The sequence below is a fragment of the Mus caroli genome, unplaced genomic scaffold, assembly GCF_978045245.1.
Source record: "Mus caroli unplaced genomic scaffold, Mus_caroli_1 scaffold_15, whole genome shotgun sequence".
Taxonomy (NCBI): Eukaryota; Metazoa; Chordata; class Mammalia; order Rodentia; family Muridae; genus Mus; species Mus caroli.
This window is the reverse complement of record NW_028227270.1, coordinates 21,298,811-21,324,576: the sequence shown is the minus strand read 5'-3', so window position 1 is coordinate 21,324,576 and position 25,766 is coordinate 21,298,811. Positions and strand designations below refer to the sequence as shown.

The window sequence follows — 25,766 nt, the reverse complement described above, 5'->3', positions numbered from 1 at the left end:
GAGTAATGAAGTAGCAACAGAAATATGGTTGGAGGTCACCATCACAGGAGAAACTGTATTAAAGAGTCCCACGCAGTGTTTCAGAGAGCTGAGAGTCGCCGGGCTAAGGGGACAAAGGGCAGCTTTACCGCTGTACCCTGGACCTCCACAATACTGGGTTCAGCTCAAACTATCTCAGTGATCCAGAAGGAAAAGGCTCAAGGGACTTAGAGTAGAGGCGCGGTGATGTAAGATTCTAAAAGAGAACAGTTTTCAAAAATGAGACCTAAAAAAATCCGACAGGCAGAGCAGAGTTCCAGGAAAACTGTTAAGAGAGCAAAGGAGAGGAAAGAATAGCAGCTGTCAGCGAGTACCAGAGAGAGGATAAGGGTGGGGAAGGAGGTGGGGAGGGGACGGTTGGGGGAGGCAGGGGGGGAGAGGCAGGGGGGAAGGTGGATAGGGGTGGGAAGGAAAAAGGAGGGGGGGAGTCAGGAGGGAGGAATGGGGGGAGATAAGAGGGAGGGGAGGGCAGGGGGAGGTAAGGGGTATGGGAAGAAGGTAGGGGGAGGGAGAGGGCAGGGGAAGATAGGAGGGAGGGAAGGTGGGGTGGGGGAGGAGAAAAGAGGTAGGGGGAGACAGGAGGTGGGGATGGGGGAGTGGGTTGATGGGGTTGGGGCAAGGGGAGACAGGAGGGGGAAAGCAGGAGGGAGGGGCTGGTGGGATGGGAGGTGGGGGGAGGGGAGTAGACAGGAGGGATTACCCTGTCTGAATGCCATCATACATACCATCTACTATGGAATGAGAGTTTGTGCCCCTTCCCAACTTCACATTAAAACTCTAATCCCTGGTGTAATTTGGAGGTAAACCCTCAGGGAGGCAACTGAGGTTAGATGGTCACAAGGGTGGAGCCATGACATCATCAAGGTCCTTGTGAATAGAGACACAAAAGTCTCTGTCCCTCAAGAGGACAAAAACAGAGGGAGGCCCCTCCCAAGTCCTGAACCAAGAGCTGGTACTCCAGAGCTGTGAGGAAGACATGTTCACACTACCTCACCTACATTACTTACTAATGACAGCACCTTTGTGGGAGAGTAGATGAGAGGGGAGAGCTACCAAGACAGCAGGTGTCTGTCTCACAGTTAAATGACCAAGTATCAGCTCCTGACTTTAGGGACTTCTGTCATGTTGCTAGGGGAGGGCATCTCAGATGCATGTTCTCCACAGTTCCTCTGCAACCAAGCAAACTAACAACGCACACTTCTGACACCAAAGGGCAGGTGAGTGAGGCAAACTTCAGGATTGGTCCCCAGTATACCTTGCTCTGAGTGTTCCCATCAGTGTGACCCCTGTGAGTACAGCAGACTGAAACCACTCTTTGTTACCCTTCTCTTGCAGCCTCTCTCTTCCCTTCTCCCTTTCTTGCTTTGATGACACCAAGCAGAAAGCTGTGAAGTACTCTGGGAATGACAAGAGACCAAGGACAGCCCTCCAGCCAACAGCCAAGATGAACTGAGGGAGGCCTGGGAAGAATCAATTCAGTCAACAACCACGTGAGTGAGCCAGGAACTGGGCCCTTCCATCATGCGCTCCAGTGACTGTATCTTGTGAGACCCTGAGCTAGGCTCAAACTCCCATCCACAGGAACTAGATAATGAACATGCCAAGGTTGGAATAGTGTGTCCTAGAGCAGCAATAAATAAACAATTTACCTTGGTCAAGGCATGCGGCTCTGAGGGAGAGTGACTTGTCTACTACGAAAGAGGCCCTAGTTTCAAATCCCCAACACTGAAAAAACAAAACAAAACAAAACAAAACACCCTGTCTCAAGCTAATATAATGGAGGCAGAACCAACTTTACTAGTATAGGTGAGTGTTGACTAACAGCATGGATAAGTTCTGAGAAATGCAAAGCCAGGCATTTTCATCACAGGGCAAACATCAAGGAATAGAATTCCAAACAGACAGCAAAGCCTGTAGGTGATATAACCTCAGGACCACCTTCATCTGTGAAGCCCACCACTGATCAGAACATCAGGATGGAGCGAATGACCAGGTCTTTCTATTTTCCCTCTTTCATCGGGTCTACCTGTAAACTCTTCATCTTCAGTAGGCAAGAACGACCCGGGCCAAGGAGAATTCTGTACCATCCCACAGAGTGGTACAGCCATCGTATTAAATGAAGGAGTGCAGATACAAAGTTACACAAAATGCTCACAACAGACAAACCCATAGAGGCAAAGAAGCTCTGTGGCTGGGAGGACTGGGCAGAAACAGAGTCAGGGCCAATGGGAAGATAAAAATATAATAAGCTCCATTCAACTCAGCAATACCCAAAATATAACTAGATTTTCACAGTTAATAGATGAGTTGCATGGCACTCTCTCAACACTCACATAATTTTAAAAGCACAGGCGTGGGAGGGATGTCAGACACCTGCTTCTGGCCTCCAAGAGCAATAGGCACTCACGTGGTATACAGACATACTCAGGCAAGCTACTCATATACATAAAATAAATAATTAAGTAAATATATAAAATCTTTAAAGGCATAAAAACATTTTAATAAGCACAAAAAAATGCCCACAAGAGCTATAGTTACTGTACCCCGAGGAACAAAAATTCTCAAATGTTTCAACAATAACAAAGAAAGCCTTTCTAGTCATAAGTATTTTTAATTTATTTTAAAAATATGTTTATTTATTGAGATACAATCTTACTATGTAGCTCTGGCTGGATTCCAATTCAATACCTCTTAATCAAAACTTAGTTTTAATTATGTTGTATATGTGTGCCTGTGGGAGTTTTGTGTGCACCCTGTGCTTGCAAAAGCATATGGAGACCAGAAAGGGAGATTAGGTCGCCTAGAACAGGAGTTATGGGTGGTTATCTACTGATGGCTTACCCATCTTCCCAACCCCTTAATCACAAGTATTAAAATAAGTACAATTTTAATGCTATGCAAGCAGGTGCTGATAACGGCATAAAGAGAACACAGCACAGATAAGTCACCAACTAAACCAGTAGGCATCCCGCAGTCTCATCTCATCGCTTGATTCTAAGTTGCTCATCACTCACAACAGGGGACAAGAGGACAGGTACAGAAGCATCCTGCCATTCCATCTTCTGCTCACAGGATCCAGGGATCTCAGAGTCCAGCAGCACCACTCACAGCCCAAAGTATGTCCCTGTGCATGTCCTATGCAGGGCCACTCCGGGAGCCAAAGTATCTGGAACTGCTGAGAAAAATCTGCTCCACTCTCCACTAAGAACTAAAATGTCATAAAACGCATGGCTGCACTATGACGTGTGGACTCAGCTTGGGTTGGAGGCACAACATCAGTATCGTGCTAAAGGGATAGTAGGGGGACTCTCATCAAGACAAAGATGAACTCCCAGAACTCAGAGAGGCGACAACCCTCATCACCAGACAGAGTGCCTGCTACACAACAAAGATACAAGAGAGAAAGAAGCCCAGCAGGACTCTATGACTTAAACCATCAGCAAGGAAGTAAATGGCAGACATGGATGCCACTAACCCACAGAAATAACTCTTGTTGTCACTTCCACAAGTATGGTGCCTGAGAAACAGAAATAAGTTGCTGCAAGCCACAGGCAATCACACAAGACAAATTCAAGACCCTCTTCAGCTTCCCTTAGCAAACAAACAGAGACTGGGTCTCATTGTAACAAAACTAAGGATACAATGTAGCCCAGCAGGCAGCTCAGTGAAATGGATTTGCCAGGGAGTCAACCAGGAGGCTTGCCAGGGAAGTCTTACCCATGCCTCATTCTGAAAAGCCTTGTCAAGTCTGAATCTCCTGCATGCTCCCACTGCAAAGCTGAAGACCATTTTCTACTTTCATAGAGACCAAGATAAACGCACCAGCAAGGGGAAGAGACCCAGCGCTGGATGGAAAAGCTACTCAGGCCTCCCATCTTGCTGCCTTTGCATTCAAAGAAATTGTGAAAAGCAAATTCTGTCTGTATCACATTGTTTGCATTGTAGAGATGGTTCAACCAGAGGTCCTGAGTTCAATTCCCAGGACCCACATGATGACTCATGACCATCTATAAAGGGATCTGATGCCCTCTTCTGGCCTGCAGATAAAAGACACAGGTGCACATCCCAGATGAATAGCTGGCTAGAAGTTCAGATCATTGTCACCTACATTGACAGATCAACACTCTGCTAACTCTGAGGCACTCATGCTCACCTGTGCCAACAGGTATGAAATGTACACAGAATGCAGAAGCCCATCTTACCCACAATGCCTCTTCCTCATTCTTGTTATCAGAGCCTCAGTTTAGAGAGCCTCGATGCAACCAAATACACTGCTTTCATCCCCCACCCCCAGGCTTTACGGGTCTTTAAGGAATGCATTTCTTAAATAACAGGATCTGCCTGTTTAAGCCCCCTCAGGATGATCATAGATGCTTGAAACAAAGGCAGTTGTTGAAGTAACCTTCAAAACTAATGAGCTAAAGCAAGGAGAAGGGAGGGGAGAGGTAATGCATGACGGTAGTCATCTAAAATCTCCAAAATTTAGAGCAAAATAGGGAAACAATGCACTTTCACACTGCTCGATAAACGAAGCTGATTTCAATAGAAAAGTCTAAGCACTAAACCCCGGGCGTAGGGGGAAAGCAGGGTGTTTTCTACACCAAAGGTCAAGCTAGAGTGAGTAGACTACTGTAGGCAGTTAAAATTAACAGGAGAGTGAGACTTCTGCTAACGATTAGTTCACACTAAGAACTGCATAAGAAGCTGGCATACATAAGAAGCCAGCAACTTGAAAACATCAGACTGCAAGGACCAACAGGAGTTAGCCTGCGAGTGCACAGTCTGTGGAGCAGCTTTAGGACAGGAGCGCAGAAAGGTACCTCTGTACCTCTGAGGTACCTAAACTCCAGGAGGTGAGGAGAATGCACAGCCCACCATTTGGTAAGAAAAGGATGCTTCGAAGGCTAGTACCTACGGTAGTCTGTTAATGTGTTGGCCTTTGCTTTAACAGTTAGAGGAGATCATCTTTTAACAATATTAACATGTCTCATCTCAGGGAAATATGTGAAATATTCATCTGATATTCCTCTAGTCACAAGGAACCAACAATAAAGAATGAGAAATCAGCCAGGACCTATCTAGAAAGAAGAGTTAAAAATAGCTTCTGGAGACTCAATGAGCAAAAAAGATAAATATCCTGACCTAAAAAAGTCTCTTTTCTTACGAAGTAAAAGTCAAGTGTTAAACCTGAAAGGTCTAGTTATCTGTCAACATTATTTTTATATCTGAGACTGTACAGGAAATGGCATAGATAAGAATATCTCTATATTCTTAGAGATAAGTAGATAAGCAGATCTACAATGGATGAGGTTAATAATGTTAAATAAAAAACAATCTTAGGGTAGAAAAATAGAACTGGAGAGAGGCACCCACTGATGGCTGTCAAATGCATAAATGGCAGAGCCAGAGTTATATCTTAGTCTGTTCTGTGTTGTTATAATACAATACCCGAGACTGGATATTTTACACAGAAAAAAATGGTTTATTTGATTCAATGTTTTGAAAGGTTAAAGATCAGGCAACCTCTGGTGAGGACTTTCTAACCATATCACAATATGTCAGGTGGCATCATGGCAGAAACATGTGACAGGAAAAAAGGTCACATGACAAGATTGGACGTGAGAGACCATAGAGACCACTTTCATACTTTAATAATATAAAATCCATTCTCGAGGAATCAACCCGCTCCTGCACTACTCCATTTTGGGGGCAGTGCTCCATGTCCCATCCACCTTGCAGTAGGCCCTCCCCTTCAAGACCTCCCACCATAACACTGTCTCTTTGAAGACTAGGCCTTATCCAAAGCATAACATCACAGATGGTTGATGTACATGATGAATTATTAAAGATTTGTTTTAAATACTCTAAGCCATAGTTTTAATAAAATATAAGAAAGGGGCTGGGGCTTGGCTCAGTGGTATAACATGAGGACTTGGGAAAAGTGGAATGGAAAGAGATGGGAAGAGGGTGGGAGAGAGAAAGAAACCAGTCAGTGTGTCGGCATTTGCTTTTACAATTACAAGAGATCGTCTTTTAATAAATATTAGCATGTACCATCTCAGGAAAATTTGTGAAGATATAAAAGTCATCTGATATTGCTCTAATGACAAAGATGCAATAATAACAAATGAGAAATCAGCCAGAACCAATCTAGAGGGAAGAGTTAGGAATGGCAGCTAGAGATGCAAAGAACAAAAAAAGATAACTATTTTAACCTAAAAAAAAGTGAGGGGGAAAAGCGAAGACTCAAGGTTTCTTGTTTCTTGACATCAAAACGTCAACCCTAGGACAGGAAAGGGCGACCGGAACTTGAACGATGGCTCCGAGGATAAGAGCTCACGCTGCTCTTGAGGAGAACTTGTGTTCAGGTCCTGGCACTCATGTGGCAGCTCATAACCAGATAGATACATACATGTGCCACACATGCACACAAAAGAATCAGAAGACAGCACCAAGCAGACGAGCAGGGGGTGGTGATGTGCTCAGGTCTGGTTGAGCCAAGAGAGCCTAGAAAACTGTTTCTCCTGCTCTCTCCCGTAATCACTGAACACTTCTGCCATTAGATGAGGAAGGGAGTTCTTACCACACCAAGTAATCAGTTCTCCCCTGGACACCAGCTGGAGGGCGGGCGGGGGGCGCCCTTACCCAGTTCACACTATGTGGAGATAGCACTCGGTTCTGCCAGACTGTTCTCACTTTAAATGCCAGTCGGGCAGAGGCATCAGCTCCTGGCTACCTAAGGATAGACCGGAGCTCCCACTCTTCCCTCTCCTTGCACTTAATGTGCTAGAATGGCCCACAGAACTCAAGCAAATGCTGTACTTCTGCATGCTGGTTAATTAATAAAGGCCACAGAAAACAGCTGGGTGGTGACACACGGGCTGGGCCTGAAAGAGTTCTGAGCGCCTCTGTCTCTATGGAGCTAGGGTTGCCATCCTCCCAGCACTCAGAGGTGTCTAACAAGTGGGAAGATCTTGAAAGCCTTATAGGGGTTTTCAGGAGGGGGCTGTATGGTGGCTTCATCATGCAGGCAGGAGGGATCATCTCCAAAAGATTCGGGGAGCAGGGCCTGAGGGATTTAGGAGCTTTGCACCAGGTATCAAAGACCAAACATTAAAACAAAAGATGTTCCTGGCACCCTTATCTACAAGAGTCCTAGGAGTTCTGTCTTAGGAACAAGACGGAGACCATACATGGGAACCCAAGCTTTTCCTAACCAGGAACCAGGGGCAGAAACCGCATACACATTTCTGTATTACACCAAGACATTAGCAGAAAACCTACAGAGACAGCAGCACCCCAAAGGTTTAGAGGCAGAGATGTGGAGGGCCAAGGGCCTACACAATGACCTGAAATTGTATTCAAGTTCTTGGTGGGGTTGGGGGGCATAATTTTAAAATCGTAGGGAGAATAAGGGAACTCGGTGTGAAGCCGAAGGTTTTGGAAAAGAACAAAGGGTGACATAAAGAAGCTACAGAGAGAGAGACAGACAGACAGACAGACAGACCGACCTCCGGGGCAGGAAGGTTTAAAGTGAGGAGAGTAAGGGTCAGAAATGAAACACTGGTCTCTGGCCACCCTTGAGAAGGCTGTAACCCAAAACAGACTGTGTGTGCATATCAAAGTCAGAGGAGAGCGTGTGGAGTCCGTTGGCTGCCTTCTCGGGATGCCTGTGTTTACTCTGTCTCAATAGGACACTTACCATCAGCTGTGAGCCCCACCTAGGGGATCCAGAACCATCTCGTTTCTTCTCACAGTCCTTCATGGGATTACACATAGCAAGACCCTTCATAAATAGTTTATGTTCATACACTCTGAGAATTTCAATTAAATAAAATTTTAGATACAACCTAAGTCCCCTCATTCCTCTTGAATGACCTCCATTTTCTCCTTCCCTCCTGAGCACCCACACTGTTCACAACTGTGTGTGACATTCTCCAATGCACGCTTACACACAAGCACAACACAGTGAGGTTTTATGCACCCAATTATCACATGCATGGGTACTGGCTCAAATTTACCTACAACTGCTTTTTCTCAAGACAGCTTTGACATTTATTCATGCTGATGCATGCATTTTAGTGCTTTCGCTTTAACAGCTAAACACCGTTATGAATCTTCCATTGATGCCCATGAGTTAAGTATCTTTTGCTCTAATAATCAATGCTCATATGGACTTATCTCTGTGTATCTCTTTGTCAGTACACTAATGTTTCTCTGTACTAATAGATCAGTCCTAAAACAATGACTTCCTTTTCAAACCTCTTTTCCTTGGGTAATTAACATTCATTATAATTCAGGAACGTGCCTGAAGTTAGGATAAATTTGAACTGAAGACAACCTTACAAAACTTTCCTACATTATATAATAACTTCTGGTTTTTTGAAATTTTTTATTACATTTCTTTATTATTTTGTGTACAGCCAGGGCTATGGTTCCATGCCCACATGTGAAGGTCAGGCAAACTCTCAAGAGAGTCTCTCCTTCCTTCCATGCCTCCCAGAGCGTGAGCTCATGTTGTTGGGCTTGGTGTTAAGACTCTACTTCCCAGCCAGGCAGTGGAGTGGTAGTGCACACCTTTAATCCCAGCACTTGGGAGGTAGAGGCAGGTGGATTTCTGAGTTTGAGGCCAGCCTAGTCTACAGAGTGAGTTCCAGGACAGCTAGGGCTACAAAGAGAAACCCTGTCTTGAAAAACAAAAACACAAAACAAACAAACAAACAAACAAAAAAGACTCTACTTCTCTGAGCCATCTCACCTAAGGAAATTCTGTTCATTTGTTTTTTTACTACATCTTGATTGTGTGGTAGCAATGACAGTTGAAGTTTTAAACAAACAAACAAAACTATATTACTATATTTCACCAATGAGAAATTACCTGTGTGATGTTTTTAGAAGACATAATTGCCTGATTATAGAATATGCGGCCAAAGTGATCCCGGTCTGGAAAGGTGTCTGCTTGCCGAGGTAAGTTAGCCCCTCCTGAGTCAACTGAATAAGGAAAATGAGAGAAGTGAGCACAGAAGATGACAAACAGCCACAGTGCTCCTCACCAAAGCCTGCCCCCTATCTTCAATGTATGCTAGAATCTCGGGTTCCCCAACACAACCAAAAAGTTTCCTCTCAGACAGTTTCCTTTCCAGCCTTTTTTCACAGCTTCATATGAACAACTCAAGAAACTTTGTCCCTTAAAGAACAGCAAAAGACCTACAAATGCATGAATTTGCCAGTAGAACTGAAAACACATCTTCCTGGATCGATACAAAAACTGTTAAAGGACTCGTGGATAATTTGTATGTTCCTTTCTTTCAGTGTTTCTGTTGTTGTTGTTGTTTGTTTGTTTGTTTGTTTGTTGCGTGGTTTAGCTATATGATCCTTCTGCACCGGCTTCCTAAGTAGTGAGAACAGTTTTACTACAGATCGCAGTGAGGTTCAACAGCACGGCTGTGTGGTTGTGAGATCAAAGGTGTGCTTATAGGACATCCTGTGCACCTCAAACTTTTTCAGCCATGAGGTAAACAACAGCAGCCATTTCATAGAGCTTTCAGGAGGACGTGAAATCACATATGTAAAAAGCTTTGAGTCCAGCATCTACTCTATGAGTGTACAGAACAAATGTTAAAAAGAAAACTTAGAGCCAGGTGTGGTGGTGTCTTTAATCCTAGCACTCAGGAGGCAGAGGCCTGTGGATCTCGGTCAGTTCCAAGCTAGCCAAGGCTACCTAGACCATGTGTCAAAAAGGGGGGGGTGGAGAGAGAGAGAGAGAGCGAGAGCGAGAGAAATAGAAGTTAACTAGCCCTATACCTATTATTATTATTGCCTACAATCATTTTCTTTTATTATTTAATATTTTGCATTTGTCTTCCATTAAATATGACCTCCTTGAAGACAGAAACAATGTTAATGCTCTTCAGTGTGCCCACCCGGTGCCTGCAAGCAGTTTCATTTCCTATTTTCTATGTGCTCAAAGAAATTCACCTTATATGTCAACCAGGTAAATTTACTTTCCCAGAAAAAAGAAAAAGAATCTACATTATGACTATTCAAATATTTACACATTTGTAAATGAGTAGTATGTTGCAAGAGTTTTGGCAAACTAAGCCAGTATCTAGAAGGTGCCAGTTCTAAAGTACTTTGCTTTTAGATTCTGTTCAAAACAGCCTTTAATGCAAATGTACTTAACTTTCAAATGAAGACTGACTGTCTCTGGAAATTCACTGTACCTTAAATTACAATCTATTCAAACTATGTAACACTCAAGTATTTAACATAATGTTTGACTCTCAAGAGATCCATAGATATTAGCTATTTTTAATAGCTTGAATTAATTAAAGTAAACAGAAAGATAAAATATCCAGAGGGAAAGCTAGTACATGCCAAACTGTTAATGTACCACTGTGGTACAGTGGACAGTTCTTCGCAACCCTTCATAGCAGCTCTTAGTAAACACTATCTTGCTTTCTAACTGCAGGAGGAACCAGCAGTATTTTCAAACACCCAGTAACAATGGCACAGTCTTCCACTCAGCCTTCCATTTTACCAGCTAAAACAGTTCACAGCGCACTTGTGACTTGCCCAGATAGATGCATGGGAGTCTGTTCTGCAGCGCAATCTCTTGTGCCCGCACGTGCTTCTTCACAGTCACTGGGTAGTAGCTGCCTCCTTTGACGGTGGCATCGTTAGCCACAATCATGCATTCGACCCTGAAAGGCAGAAAGTCCATTGAAAGAGACTGAGACTTCTGCAAAATGGAAGGGGATTAAGCTTTTTATAAGACATGGGCTACAGCCATTAAAACCTCTAGCATGCCAGAATCTAATGAGACTATATTGTGGACTCCTACGTCAAGGCTTGCTGATTCTGTGGGTTTTCTGATGGTGTTCTTGACCCCTCTGGCTCCTACAATCCTTCCTCCCCTTCTTCTGCAGTACTCATTGATCTCTGCCTAATGTCTGGCTGTGTGGCTCTGCATCAGTTTCCTTCAATTGCTGGATGGAGCCTCTCTGATGGCGATTATGCAAGGCTCCTGTCTATGAGGATAGCAGAATATCATTAGGAATCATTTCTTTACTTTTTTCTTTTTTCCAGGCATGTTTGGTTTGATCCTAGCTCTCTAGGACATCTGCCTCAGCCAGCCTTAATATGAGGGGAGGTGCCTGGTCTTATTGCAACTTGATATGCCACATTTAGTTGATATTCCTGAGAGGAAGAAAGGATGGAGAGGGGGAGGAACTAGGATGATAAGAGGGAGGGGCATGCAGTCAGGATGTAATATATTTTAAAATCTCACATCTGGGGGAAGTGGGAAAATTCTGAGTTGGATCAGAAACTCTGGCTGAATTTTACTTTTCTTCCTTCAGTTTGTGGTCTCTACAGCTCCACAGACAAGCCACAGAACACACATGTGGGACACTCACGTCTCAAAGGGCACAAAGCTTCCACGCCACATGCAGAGTGAGGCAGGCACCCCATTCTAGCGACTCTTCCTGTCCCTCACACCTGAGCAGAGGTGGGACACTCACCCCGACACTCGCCCAATGCCTGTGATGATGCCACCGGCGGGGACTTCCTCGTCACCGTATAACTGGTAACCTGCGAACTGGGAGAATTCCAGAAAGGGAGACCTAAGAGGACGAAAGGATGTTTTCTAAGTTAAATATCTGTATTTAAAATGTTACACACATCAGTGGAACTTTTTTTAAAACAGGGCACTATTTCAAAAATGCATGTTACATGTAAAAATCTACAAAAAGATTTCTAAAATAAGACTAGATAAGAGCTTCATAGGAATTTATATGATGTAGCCATGTAACAGGCTACCATAAAATACTGGAGACTTATTGTTGAAATGCTATGCATATATGTATGTTACCATAGAAAGGGAACAACAGGTAACATCTACCATGTACCTGGCTCTCTTCTAAGAGGTTCATAAGCACTAACTCATTCGCTAAAGAGGGAACCAAAACCCAGCCGCTAGCCTAAGGCCCCACAGGTCATAAAAGGCAGAACTGGGATATCCAGAAGTAACCTGTTCTGAGGCCCCAGGCTCACACCTGGCACTGTACTGCCCACCTTTCATTTACACACGTGTTTAAGATACCATGGAGAAAAAGGAGTTCTAGAATGCTAGATTTGGTATGGTTGCTTTCTCGTTTTGTTTCTCTAATGCAGGCGCCTGATATTTATCTGTATAACCGAGTGTGTGCTGGAGGCTATCAGAGGGCTCAGCAGGTAGGTAGAAGCATTTGCACACAGCCCTGACAACCTGCGTTTGATCCCTGGGTCATGGAAGATAGCAGAGGACAAGTGACTCCTGAAAGCCATCCTCTGACGGCCACATGTGCCATGACACACCTGCCCCGGGGCTGACACATGCACACTCCCATCCAAACATGGATGCCATAAGAAAAAACTATTTGGTGGGATACAGATATAGCCCAGTTGGTAGAGTTCTCACCTGCCATGCACAAAGCCCTGGGTTCAATGCCCAGCACCATGGAAACCGGATATGGTGGTACACACCTGTAATCCCATCCCCAGGGAGACAGAGGAGGGAGGATCAGAAGTTCAAGGTTGGGCTGGAGTGTATGTCAGTGAGAGTTATTGCTTAGCTTGCATGAAGTCCTAGGTTTAATCCCTAACACTTCCAAAATGGGGTCGGGGATTCAAGATCATCCTCAGCTATTCAGGGATTCTGATATCAGCTATGTGAGACCCTATCTTCAAACATAACCCTGTACATACACCCACCTTTTCCCTGTTTGCCAGGAGATCTACCAGGTCTCTGCTCTCGGTACCACCCTCACCCCGCCACCCTTTGACCCTACTGCACAGTCCACTCCCAGCACAGCAGTCAGAAGAGCAGAATCTTTAAATAAAAACAGTCACGTGTCACACTTCATGACAGGATCCAGAGAGTAGAAGCTATGGGCAACTCTGTCACTTACAAAAATATCAAACTATCGGAACACAAACTAAGAGAGCGACCAGGCATATTAGTCTAGGGGCCTACCACCATAAATGTCATCCTGGGAACTCAACAAGTCCTGTTTAATTCAGACTGCAGTTCCTTTGTTTGTTTGTTTTCGGAAAAGCCAGAGCCAATAGCCTATGGACACCCCCAGAATCAGACCCCACCCCCTACTATTCTCCCCACCACTGTTGCCTCAACTACTCTCTAGCTTCCTGGCACTGCTCAAACACATCCAGAGCTCTCCCACTGCAGAACTTCTGATTGGTTGTTTCTCTTTCCCACAATACTTGCTCAATTCTCATCTATTTTACAATTCCAGTGTTTACTGCTTACTTTCTACCGCCCGCTGACCTAATAGAACTCAGTAGAGCAGAGATGTCTGTCCATCTCATTCCCCCAAACTGCCATTTCATTGCCTATAAATGTCTGACACACAATAAATGGATGGTGGTCTTTGAACCCTATATGTCATGATTTGAATATACTTGGCCCAGGGCGTGTAGCCTTGTTGGAGTAGGTGTGTCACTGTGGGTGTGGGCTTTAAGACCCTCATCCTTGCTGCCTGGAAGCTAGTATTCTGCTAGCAGCCTTCAGATGAAGCTGTAGAACTCTCAGCTCCTCCTGCATCATGCATGCTGGATGCTGCCATGTTCCCACCTTGAATAATGGACTGAACCTCTGAACCTGTAAGCCAGCCACAATTAAATGTTGTCCTTGTAAGAGTTGCCTTGGTCATAGGGTCTGTTCGCAGCAGTAAAACCCTAACTAAGACACTATAGGAACCCAAATTTAGAAGCATTTGTTGATGGGACTGTCCAGTGGTACAGAAGACACACTGAGGTAGAAAGCACTAGACTCACCCTGGGTCTATGAGATTGTCGATTCTGTCTCTGGGGAGCAGTTTTCCTCTGGATGTGTGCCGCGCCCGGGCCTTCTCACTCCCTCCTACAATAAAAGCATAGTTAGATTAGAGCACACGGGCAGGAGGCAGGCCTCCATCTCACCAAATGCTAGAAACACACACAATGCTCCACGCCAAACATGGCACTTTACAAAGCGGTCAGTGGGCCAGGTGCAAGCCTTTAATCCCAGCCCTGGGTGGCAGAAGCAAGCAGATCTCTCAGTTTGGAGCCAGCCTGCTCTACAGAGCAAGTTCCAGGACAGCCAGGGCTACACAGCAAAGTCCTATCTCAAAAAGCAAGCAAATAAATAAATGAACAAATGAATGAATGGAAAATAAAAAGGTCCAGTGTACCCTGTAAGGAAAACCTAATTATTTCTTAATCCCTAGATATACCGATGCCAGTTTTCTGCAGTAAATAAATTTATTTTTTTTTCATTGGAATGTGCACATACACACATCAATCTATCCCTGATCCTAGAGGATATATTATACATGTTCTGAATTCACTATCTAAAGAAATGGCATGCTATTTTAATTAGAAGTCACACACTGCCTCACTGGCCCTGCATGTACCAAATACTACCACAAACACATACACCACACGGTACCTGGGAACATTCCTATTTTTCATTTGGACCAGATGCCTCCCACAGGGGTGCCAAGAGCACCCCCATGCTGCTCAGGGTAGGCAGGACACAGTCAGTAATGGGGGTCGGTCAGGTGGGAAACAGCGGAATCTGGGACCCCAGTTCTCTGAGTTAAAAAAAGGGAGTCCTAGGTCCACACTTCCCCTCAGGGCATCCATGCAGGAAGGGGAAGGCAGAGTCTGGATAGAACCCAGCATGGTTCTGAGTGAGTGCAGAGAGAGAGGCTGGAAGAAGGCCCTTCTTTGGGAAATTTAGGTGGGGCTCTTTAGGAAGAAGGCCTCCCCCCACGGCGATCCTTGCTTGTCCAATCGGCTTTATTTGATGTCTAATGTAAATGCATACACCTTACTCAGGGTGAACCAAGGAATTAAATACCTTTTGCAGCTTTGTGGGAAGGAATACCCAGGAAGGGAAGCTCGTTGGATAAACACTTTTTGGGGGGAGAGCGTAGAGAGGAGGCATCTAGATCCCTTAGTAGCATAAAGAACTCTAGTTTATTATGCTATGTGTACTGGCTAGTTTTGTGTCAACTTGACACAGCTGAAGTTATCACAGAGAAAGGAGCTTCAGTTGAGGAAATGCCTCCATGAGATACAACTGTAAGGCATTTTCTCAATTAGTGATCAAGGGGTAAAGGCCCCTTGTGGGTGGGACCATCTCTGCGCTGGTAGTCTTGTTTCTATAAGAGAGCAGGCTGAGCAAGCCAGGGGAAGCAACCCAGTAAAGAACATCCCTCCATGGCCTCTGCATCAGCTCCTGCTTTCTGACCTGCTTGAGTTCCAGTCCTGACTTCCTTTGGTGATGAACAGCAGTATGGAAGTGTAAGGCGAATTAACCCTTTCCTCCCCGACTTGCTTCTTGGTCATGATGTTTGTGTAGGAATAGAAACCCTGACTAAGACATTATGTGACTGACTGTCATGGTCCTCTCTGTGGGGTGTCATGGCTATATGTCCAGAGCCGGTAGTTTGTCGGGGAGCTGGCCCAACGACTACTGGACGCAATTCTGTGTTTCCCGGGTTAGGGCTCACTCAGCCTTACCAGTTCTTCTGTTGGTGGCAAGGTCTACTCGCCCCTCTCTTCTGTGGTTTCCAACACTTCCCAAATTTTGACAAAATTACACTAACCGAAGAGCAGTGCAGAAGTCAATGAGGCTTCTTGACACCAAAGAAGCCCAAGCCTTACCACACAGCCTGCAGGCTAAGACATCTGTGACTTGAATGTCATGTGTTTCTCCTCTCCCACTCGCTCTAAGCGAGCCACAGCTACGGAGTGGGAGAAGGGTCAAACTGCCAGAAAATGCTTCTTTACTATCGCCCCAGTTAATTAATTAATTAATTAATTAATTTTGTTTTTTTTTGAGGCAGGGTTTCTCTGTGTAACAGTCTTGGAACTAACTATGTAGACCAGGCTGGCTTTGAACTCACAGAGATCTACCTGCCTCTCCTTACCGAGGGCTGGGATTAAAGATGTGTGCTACCATGCCCGGCTCCTAAATTTATCTTAGCACAGCTGCCTTTGTCTAATAAAGTAGTCGACAATTTTAAAACTGCCATTTTTTTAAAATTGATTTAGATAAGAATTTATGTTCATGCCTATGTCAAACATACTTTGAAATGTATGTTTGAAACATACTTTGGTCTCATTTTTCAAATCGGGGGCAAGAGGAATTTTTTTTTCTTCTTTTGAAGAGGTTTACTAAAAATTCTAAAGAGTAATTCTACTTTAGTGTTACCAAAATCATTATATCACAAATTCTTCTTTCAAAATTAGCTAGTTGCAAGATAGTATGATTAAAATGCCTTTTCTCTTCTCCCAACTACTGGCCAAGTCCCTAACGAGGTGTGTTTAGGGGCAGCGGGAGAGAGATGAAGGAGTTCCACCAGGGAGTAGAAATTCTAGGGGATGCTATCTGGATTCTGGTGTTGGTCCATGGGTCAAAATGCTTCTAGCCACATACTTCAGTGCAGCTTATCATACTCTAATTTACTTTAATATTTAAAAACAAACAAGAGAACTCCCAATGTGATTTCTAAATAAAGTAAAGCCAAACAAGGCTTGGGCAAAGGCCTTTGGAGAGTCGGGTGACATGGATGCTCACAAAGGGGCCAACAGCAGGAGCTGGATGACAAAGAGGGGCGATGGGAAGGATGCTAAGAGAGCATCACTCCTTCTCAGCGCACTCTGTCTCTCTCTCTGTCTCTCTCGGTCTGTCTCTGTCTCTGTCTCTCTCTGTCTCTCTGTCTCTCTGTCTCTCTCTCATCTGACTTAGTCTCTTATAGCAGCTGGTAATAATCTGGTCTCATAAAGAGCCAAAAGGTGAGTTATCCCTGATGCAGACTCTATGAGCACAGAATGAAGTGCGCACATGTGTGTGTGTGTGTGTGTGTGTATATGTATGTGTGTGTGTGTGTTCATTGTAGTTTTTGAGACAGGGTCTCACGTAGCTTGGCAGGCCTCCAATTTGCTACAGAGCCATGGCTACCCATGGATTCTGCATCCTCCTGCTTCTACTTCCTGTGTTAGTGTCCCAGACATCTCCCTCCAGGCCTGGCTCCTCTATAGTAAACTGACCACATGACAGCACAATAGAGCATCTTAGTCTTCCAAAGGCGGTTCTTACACTTGTATGTTAGCTAGAGGAGGTGGCTCACAAACCTGAAATCCCAGTACTTCAGAAGCTGAAGCAGGAGGATTGATCCAGAAACAGCCTGGGCCATAGAGTAAGATTCCATTCTAATATAAATTAACAAACAAATGAAAACCCATTCTCACAGACTTTGTGCTGAAAAAGCTCATTTCCCTTATGGCCACTTTTATTGTGCTCTTATGTGCAATTCATCAAGTCACATTGATGAAGATTCGCATTATGGTCACATGTTAGCAGCCCTGAAATCAGGAAACATTTTACAGCAGGATTCCAGCTTCTTTCAACGGCTGTCTACCAGGAGTCAGACAGGACCTGCTGCCTGCTTCTGCACGCACTGACTAGTGTCTCAGTGTTGTTGCTTCTCATGGGACACTCACTGCAAGACAACATGAGTAGAATCTGCCATCCAATTTAAAATGTCTGTTTTATTTATTTTATTTTATTTTTTATTAGGTATTTTCCCCAATTACATTTCCAATGCTATCCCAAAAGTCCCCCATACCCTCCCCCACACTCCCCTACCTAACCACTCCCACTTTTTTGGCCCTGGCGTTCCCCTGTACTGGGGCATATAAAGTTTGCATGTCCAATGGGCCTCTCTTTCCAGTGATGGCCGACTAGGCCATCTTTTGGTACATATGCAGCTAGAGTCAAGAGCTCCGGGGTACTGGTTAGTTCATAATGTTGTTGCACCTATAGGGTTGCAGATCCCTTTAGCTCCTTGGGTACTTTCTCTAGCTCCTCCATTGGGGGCCCTGTGATCCATCCAATAGCTGACTGTGAGCATCCACTTCTGTGTTTGCTAGGCCACCGGCAAAATGTCTTTTTTAAAAACAACAACAACAAAAAAAACCATACAAGAGCCCCCCTGCCTCAACCACCCAAACCATTTGTAGATGTTTACCTCTATAAAGATATTCCTCAGGATTAAAAATATAAAGTTAAAACAGGATAAAAACAAAGCACTTCTAAATCTATCAAAACACTTACAGCCCTTCCATGAGAGTGGCTTAATCAGAATACGTGGTTCTGGGTATTACGGAAGCACCACGGGGGTCATCCCTTCTCTGCCTACGGAATGATTGAGTCACTGCCACCCTCCGTGTTCAACAGATTAAAAACCAGGAGGCTCAAACACAGTAAAGCCAGAATCCAGGGTGTGGACAGAGGTGAGAAAATGGGAGAGAGGCCAGGAGTCACCTAAAACCCAACTTCCCCTTTGTCCTGTTCTTGCTAGCGGAAAAAACGTCAGGGAGTACCTAAGAAACATCCCCAAACATCTGCCCCTCCTCCTGTCTGAAAACTACACCAAAAATTGCATTCATTTCAAAGCCAGAAGTCAGGCTGGAGAGATGGCTCAGTGGTTAAGAGCACTGGCTGCTCTTCCAAAGGATCTAGGTCCAATCAATTCCCAGCACCCACGTGGAAACTCAGAACTTTCTGCGATTCCAGTTCCAGGGGATATGACACCCTCATACAGACACAAGAGCCCCTGCCTTGGCGAAATGCCAAGTAATGCTCTAAAAGCAAATACATTACTGGGCTGGGGGGATGGCTCAGAAGAGCACTGGCTGCTCTTCCTGAGGTGCTGAGTTCAATTCCCAGCAACCACACGGTGGCTTGTAGCCCTGCATAATAAGATCTAGTGCCCTCTTCTGGCCCGCAGGCATACATGCAGGCAGAATGCTGTATAAATAGTAAATAAATCTTTAAAAAGAATATTTAAATATGGTCTAATAATTAACACAAGTTAATACGTGCTGATATAATGTCCACTATAATTTTCATGGCAAAACTGTGAAGGCCAAAGTCACCCTTGCTCCCAGTCCCACCTCTCCTCCATGGCAGGCCTGCTTGGTCCTCTCCTGCTGGAGATCAGCCTTCCCCTGCAGCTTACAAGAACCCATCACCCTCTGCAAATCCATAACACAGGACTTTGGATCCCTCTTGATTCAAAGCCATCTGTCCTAAGGACCTAGGAAACCCAAAGTGAGGATGGGTGTAACCACAGGGTTATCTCTTCTAACAACAGAGGTTTTTAATTTGGCAAGTATATGGGTTCTTCTTCTAGAGACTGTGTATTCATCTGCATCTTCGTTTAGTTTTTGGGGGGGTGGTTGAGAGGTGGCTATGCTAAAGCAACATACCATCACTGAGCCACAAACCCAGCCTTTTAAAAGGGCTGGCCAACCTTTGGACGTTGTAACATGATACTATCATCTACAAAGTTATTCAAGAATATGGAAATTGTGTTATCAAAAAAACACCCTCATTTTTAAAGTAAGTTTATGATTTTGTCATGGGTTACATTTGTAGCTGTCCTTGGCCCCAGAGGGTTGTGGTTTGCTCATTTCCATAGCACTTCAAGAGTGTAAATTACAGCTGTCTTTCTGAAAAAGACTTCACTCATTTAGACTATCCTGCCATAGTCAGATGGCAAAGCAGTATCGCGTAAAGACCTCTATTGTATTTGCTTCTACTTTCAGTTCCCTTTTATTAACTCTGTATAACTATTAATTTAAAAGAAAATGCAAATGTGTGTTTGTTACTTATAATTCACACTCATTCCTAAACTTAAGTATAAAACTACAAAGTGAAAGTTTATTAGAAGAATGAAATGATCTGAAGGATGTAGCTGTTAGCAGAGTGCTGACCCCATTCCCAGTAACATGTAAGCCAGGCGTATGTGCACAGCTATAATCTCAGCACCTGGGAGGTGAGAGCAAGGGGCTCAGGGGCCCAAGGTCATCACTGACTTTGCAGAGAGAAGTCCAGTCTAGGCACCCAGTCACACCAGGCAGTGACGACAGAAGGCAGAGACAAGAGGATCTACGAGTTTGAGGCCAGCCAGGTGAGTTCCAGGACAGCCCCAGCTACACAGAGAAACTCTGTTTCAAAAAAACCAGAAGATGCTTAATCTCAAAAATAAACAATTTAACCAAAGTGCTTAGTAACAGAACATTGGCAACATCTCTCAAAACCTTTTCCTGGGTCAACATTCGGTTCTTCCTTCCCTAATACAGTAGGCAACGTTAGGGGGCTTCTCTGTTATCTTTCCTGAATAAACTCCGTAAAGAAACAAATACAGATGACATTTCTTTCTATTTTTACTTCTCTAATTACTTCAAGAGATAAAAGCTGTCTTCCAGACATAGTAATATCTAAGATCGCAACAATATTCTCAGAGCACAGGTTATGGGTGAAACAGTGTCTGCCTGTGAGGCTATTGGGGAGAGTGTTTTTAACGAGGGCTATAACATTCACATTGCTCCTTCTAAAGTAGGTAACTGCAATACACTAAGAATCTTGCTTTGTAGCTGCGAGTTTCACAGTGTATTCACAGTGTTTGGGAGAGTGAGGCAAGAGGATCATGATGGGTTCAAGGCCAGCCTGGGGTTCATCATATCAAGCTGACTGACAGACAGACAGACAGGCAGGCAGGCAGGCAGGCAGGCAGGCAGGCAGGCAGGCAGCACTTACCTAGTCTCACATACTGGGCTCGCTCATGAAGTTGACTCACTAAAGCTTTCATCTGCTCATAGTTCTCCTGAAACAGAAGCAGAGGGAGGTGGATGCTATACGTCATTATCCTTTAACCAAAGTAAGAGTCAGTAAACACATCGAGGGGACAGGAAAGAGCGCCTATGTGTTCAGTTCTCAGCACCCACGGGGCAGCTCACAACAACCTGTAACTCCGGACTCCCACTTCTGGTCTCAGTGGGCTCCTAGGAGCACAGGGCACATAAATGTATTCAGGCACAAACACATACACATAAAAATAGTGTGTAAATATTTTTTAAAAAAATCAAAGGCTGAGAGTGTGGCCAGAGATGAAGCCTACCACAGGGGAAGCCCTGGGTGCAACCTCAAGCTGCAAAAAGGGAAAGAAAAATAGTAACCTATGCCATCTCTGTGTGACCTCCACTCAAGGCCATTACCACCCCCACCTACGTGCCCACTCCCAATTGGCACACTCCATCCTGTAGAAGGATTAACTCCTGCCCATGTGTTCAGCTCTTGTTTTAGGACCACCAGCCCCCCTGACCCATTGCTTCAAGGCTGAGCCCTGTTTCTAAGTCTTAACCTTGTTTCTTTCACGATAGTGCTTATTCTGGCCACTCCTTTCTCGTTTAGACACCTACTACATTTAACTGATATATGCTTGCTCCCACCATCACTCACACACACACACACACACACACACACACACTTTTTTTGTTTTGTTTTGTTTGAAACAATGCTTCTTAGTGTATCCCTGGCTAGCCTGGAACTTGCTATGTAGACCAGGCTAGCCTGGAACTCAGAGATCAACCTGCCTGTCTACCAAGTGCAGTGATTAAAGGCATTTGCCACCAGGGAGGGTGTTTTGTTGTTGTAGTTGTTGTTTGGGTGGGGAGGGAAGCATCTTACTTAGCCCAGGCTGGCCTAAACTCATTATGTAACTGAGAATTACCTTGAATTTTGGACCCTCCAGCATCTATCTACCTACCAACCAAGTGCAAGAATTATGGGTGTGCACCACCACAGCCTCTGTTTTGTTTTTTGTTTGTTTTCTTTTTTCTTCTTCTATTCTTTTTTCTTTTTTTTTTTTTAAATTTATTTACAGCCTCTGTTTTGACAACACACTTTTTAAAGGGTCAGAAGTTGCCTGGCTGTCTTCTTAACCATCTATGTTGTCACAAACCATCATCAGTCACTATCCTGAGATTCTAACCAATGCAGGACATTCCATTGTTGATAAGGATGCTTAAGCTCATCAACTTATTCCTGGGGAGGGAGGGATGAGTGGGTGAGAGGAAGGAGAAACTGGGCAGAGGCAGGTGAAACAGGAGAATATACAGTTTAAGGTCATCCTCAGCTGGGCGTGGTGGCGCACGCCTTTAATCCCAGCACTCGGGAGGCAGAGGCAGGCGGATCTCTGAGTTCGAGGCCAGCCTGGTCTACAGAGTGAGTTCCAGGACAGCCAGGGCTACACAGAGAAACCCTGTCTCGAAAAACCAAAAAAAAAAAAAAAAAAAAGTCATCCTCAACTACACAGTCAGTTTGAAGCCAACCTGAGTATATGAGAGTCTGTGTCAAAAAAAAAAAAAAAAAAAAAAAAAAAAGTAACAATAAGAGCAAAACGATATGCTTGCACAGCTTAGATATCTTCTTTGTGTCCCTATGCAGCCTAAGAGCCTGCTGGGAACTTAGCTCAAGAAGCTGTCTGGAACACTGCCACCCCACCAGACTCCTACCAGAAGCTCTGCCATTATTAAACCCTGGAGGCAAGGTAGAGCTGCTGCCTGAATCGAGATCCAGAGTGTGTCTGTTCCGCCAGTGGCCAGGAGGTGGCAGGAGAGCAGTGTGACCTGAAATGTGTGATGTCACACACACCTGTCTTTCAGAAGCTCCGAGGAACAAAACAAGGGCTGTGTCTGCAACTGACCAGAACTGTCCTGGACTGCTTTGTCATCTGAGAGAGCCCTGGCACAGAGGCAGGACAAGCCTTTGGTGCAGGAGGTGCAGCCAAAGCCAAAGGCAATCTCCTTATCTGTCACTGAAACTCACTTCTCTCCTCAAAGATCTCATCATAAGCTCAGGCTGCCCCCTCCATCTGTGCAGTTCAGGCACAGATGCAGCAGCCCGACCTCAGTCCCCGAGTAAGCCAACAGTTCGACAGTACTCCTGTTCACTCCTCAACATGCCGATAGGTGGAAAGAGCTGATTTCACTGCAGAGAGGTACACACACACTTTGCTTTAGTTGTGTACCTAAGTTGTATGCTTTAGTTATTTTCATTTGTTTCATTTATTTATTCCCTCTTTCTCTTCCCCTCGCTCTCTTTCCATTGTCAGGTCATCACTTTGATGGTAAATACCTTTATACACTGAAGCACCTTTCTGGACTCTGCAGACCATTCTTATTATTTTATGCTCACTAAAGGGTTAAAACCACCTAATTAATGCTTAAATATTAAAAAAACAAAAACAAAAACAAACCCTTAATTCTAAGGTTTCTTTCTCAAGAGGAGAGAGGAACGGAGAAAGCTATGTCAACAGCCATTTATAATTAGATGAGAGAAATAGTTCCGAGTTCTGTTGCACAGTGGAGTGATGACAGATTAAAAACACTGTAGTGCATATTTCAAAAAGTGCTAGGATACGGAATTTAATATCTTTCACCACAAAGAAATTGTAAATATTAGGCTGGATATATGATGGTGCATGCCTATAATCCCAGCATTCTAGAGCCGAAGACAGCCAGGGCTACATAGTAACACTTTGTCCCAAACAAGTAAACTGAAACAATATAAATGCTAGAGATAAGCTACTCTGACAGAACAGCGGATTGAAACATGGTACACTATGAATAGTGATTTCTGTATCAATTTCAAAAGTTAACTGATGAGAAGAAAGCTTCCTATAAGTGGTAAAAGGCTGTCCCTGAGGTAGGTGGCAAGCCTTCTTCATTAACCCAGTGGCTGACATCCCACTTTCCTTCCCTCTCTGGCAACATCAAGAGCACTCTCTGCAGCCACCCACTCAGAGTTTAAAGAAGCTCTAGAAAGGCTGGAAGCTTCATTCAAACGGTCAACCCGTGTGCCTTCTTAACTTCCGTCAGTGTTAAAAGACACTCTGAAAACATCCACTGCTGGAAAAGATGGGCCTTGGGTGTTTCCAAGTTTAAGGTTGAATACGTCCCCACGTTCAACATAAGGAGCATCACGGCTGATAAAGACCACACATTGAGTATCTTGGTAAGGTGCATGCACACCAGAGAAGAATCCTCTGTTTGCAACTGAAGAGCTGGGGCGGCGAGATGGCTCAGAGGGTAAAGTACTTGCTGACAACCCAAATTCAATCTCCAGTACTATATAGAGAAGAGAAGAAAGAGTCGACTCCACAAGATTGTCCTCTGCCATACACTTGCCATGGCGCATGTGTGCACACGTGCACATACACACACACACACCAAACATACAGAACACTAGTAAATAAAAATAAATATATATTAAAGTTAATAAAGACAAAGGAAAAAAAAGCTTTTTTCCAGCCACCACCATATGTAACATTATTTCTCTAGTAAGCATCCACAGCGGCGCCCCCTCGCCCTCAGAGGCTATGTCCAGAGCCATCCCACAGATACCTAAGACTACCGGCAATTTGTAGGGTAATGTGCCCCAGAAAACGAACCCATGAGGAAGTTTAATTTTTTAAATTAGGAACAGTAAGACAATCAGAGCAATAAAGTGGAAAATAAATAAATTTTAAAACTTTTTAAATTCAGCATTTCATTTATTCTCTGAGAATATCATATATATGAGGATATCATAAATTATATTATCATATATTATACAACGTACTTTGATCATATTCATCCCACCTCCATCTACTTCTCCAAGAACCTGCACATGTCTGTCTCCCAACTTACTGTCCTCTTTTTATTTCTATATAACCCACCCAGTCTAATTGGGGCTCCCTGTATGCGTATGGGTGGAGGGGCTGTGAAGGCAGTTCTTGGTTGTCAACTTGACTACGTTTGGACATACAATTGTTTAGACTTGGGAGTTGCTTCTTCTTGGAATCTTTGACTCAATGGTTTTGGGCAGCAGAAGACTACGGGTGGTAAAACTGCAGAAGGAGCATCATGGGGCCGTGGGAAATGATGGGACTCACTCACTCCTGTCTAGTCCCACGTAGTCAACGGTACCAGAGGAGCAAAAGAAGATCTGCGCAGATCGCACAGTCAGGGTCTCAAGGGCGGTTTCGGCGCCCCTATACCTTGTCCAATTGCTGCTACCTTTGATGGAGGTCCTTAGATACAACAGAAAAGACTAGAGCAGCCCAAACACTGCCAAAGCTGCTTCCTTCTTGTTTAATTTGTATTTTTGGTTTCAAATTCTGTAGTTTATTTAACCTGAAGAAAAACTACCACAAGTAGCAATCTCTGTGCTGGCTTCTGGAAGACCAAACAGCTCATCTTTAACATTGGTAACTACACTCCAAAATGAAGTCACCAGACATCATTACAAAGAATTTACAAAACAATATATCCCCTTCCTTTTTTTTTTTTAACTGTTTTTTTTTGTTGTTGTTTTTTGGGTTTTTGTTTGTTTGTTTGTTTTTCGAGTCAGGGTTTCTCTGTATAGCCCTGGCTGTCCTGGAACTCACTTTGTAGACCAGGCTGGCCTCGAACTCAGAAATCCACCTGCCTCTGTCTTCTGAGTGCTGGGATTAAAGGTGTGCACTACCACACCCAGCAACTATTCCCTTCCTTTTTAAAGAAAGTTTGGAAACATTATCTTGCTCCTCAGCCCAGGCTAGCCTCATGATCCCCCTGCCTCTGCTTCCAGACTGCTGGAATTACAGCCAAGCATTACACCTCGGCATTCCACAGGCCCAAAGAGAAGAACCGTCACTGCATACCACACACTCCTCTGTGAATTCACCAAACATCCCATTACTGTGGCTTTCCCAGCTGTCAGACTTGGTTCTACAGTTTTGTCAGTTTCAGTAGAATTTCACACAGTGGCCCCAGTCAATGTGTTTCTTTAATCTCTTGCTACCATC

General features: G+C 44.3%; 1 protein-coding gene across 2 annotated transcripts in view; it reads right to left on the bottom strand.

The window, feature by feature from the left end:
- Mccc2 (methylcrotonyl-CoA carboxylase subunit 2) overlaps positions 1-25,766 on the bottom strand; it is a 64,494-nt gene that overhangs the window by 30,604 nt on the left and 8,124 nt on the right. For both annotated transcript variants that reach the window (XM_085830885.1, XM_021180108.3), the window contains exons 2-6: positions 20,696-20,762; positions 13,876-13,960; positions 11,562-11,663; positions 10,615-10,742; positions 8,918-9,030 (exon numbers count right to left, since the gene is read on the bottom strand). In XM_085830885.1, coding sequence (XP_085687011.1) covers positions 8,918-9,030; positions 10,615-10,742; positions 11,562-11,663; positions 13,876-13,960; positions 20,696-20,762 — 495 coding nt within the window. The remainder of the gene's footprint in view (positions 1-8,917; positions 9,031-10,614; positions 10,743-11,561; positions 11,664-13,875; positions 13,961-20,695; positions 20,763-25,766) is intronic.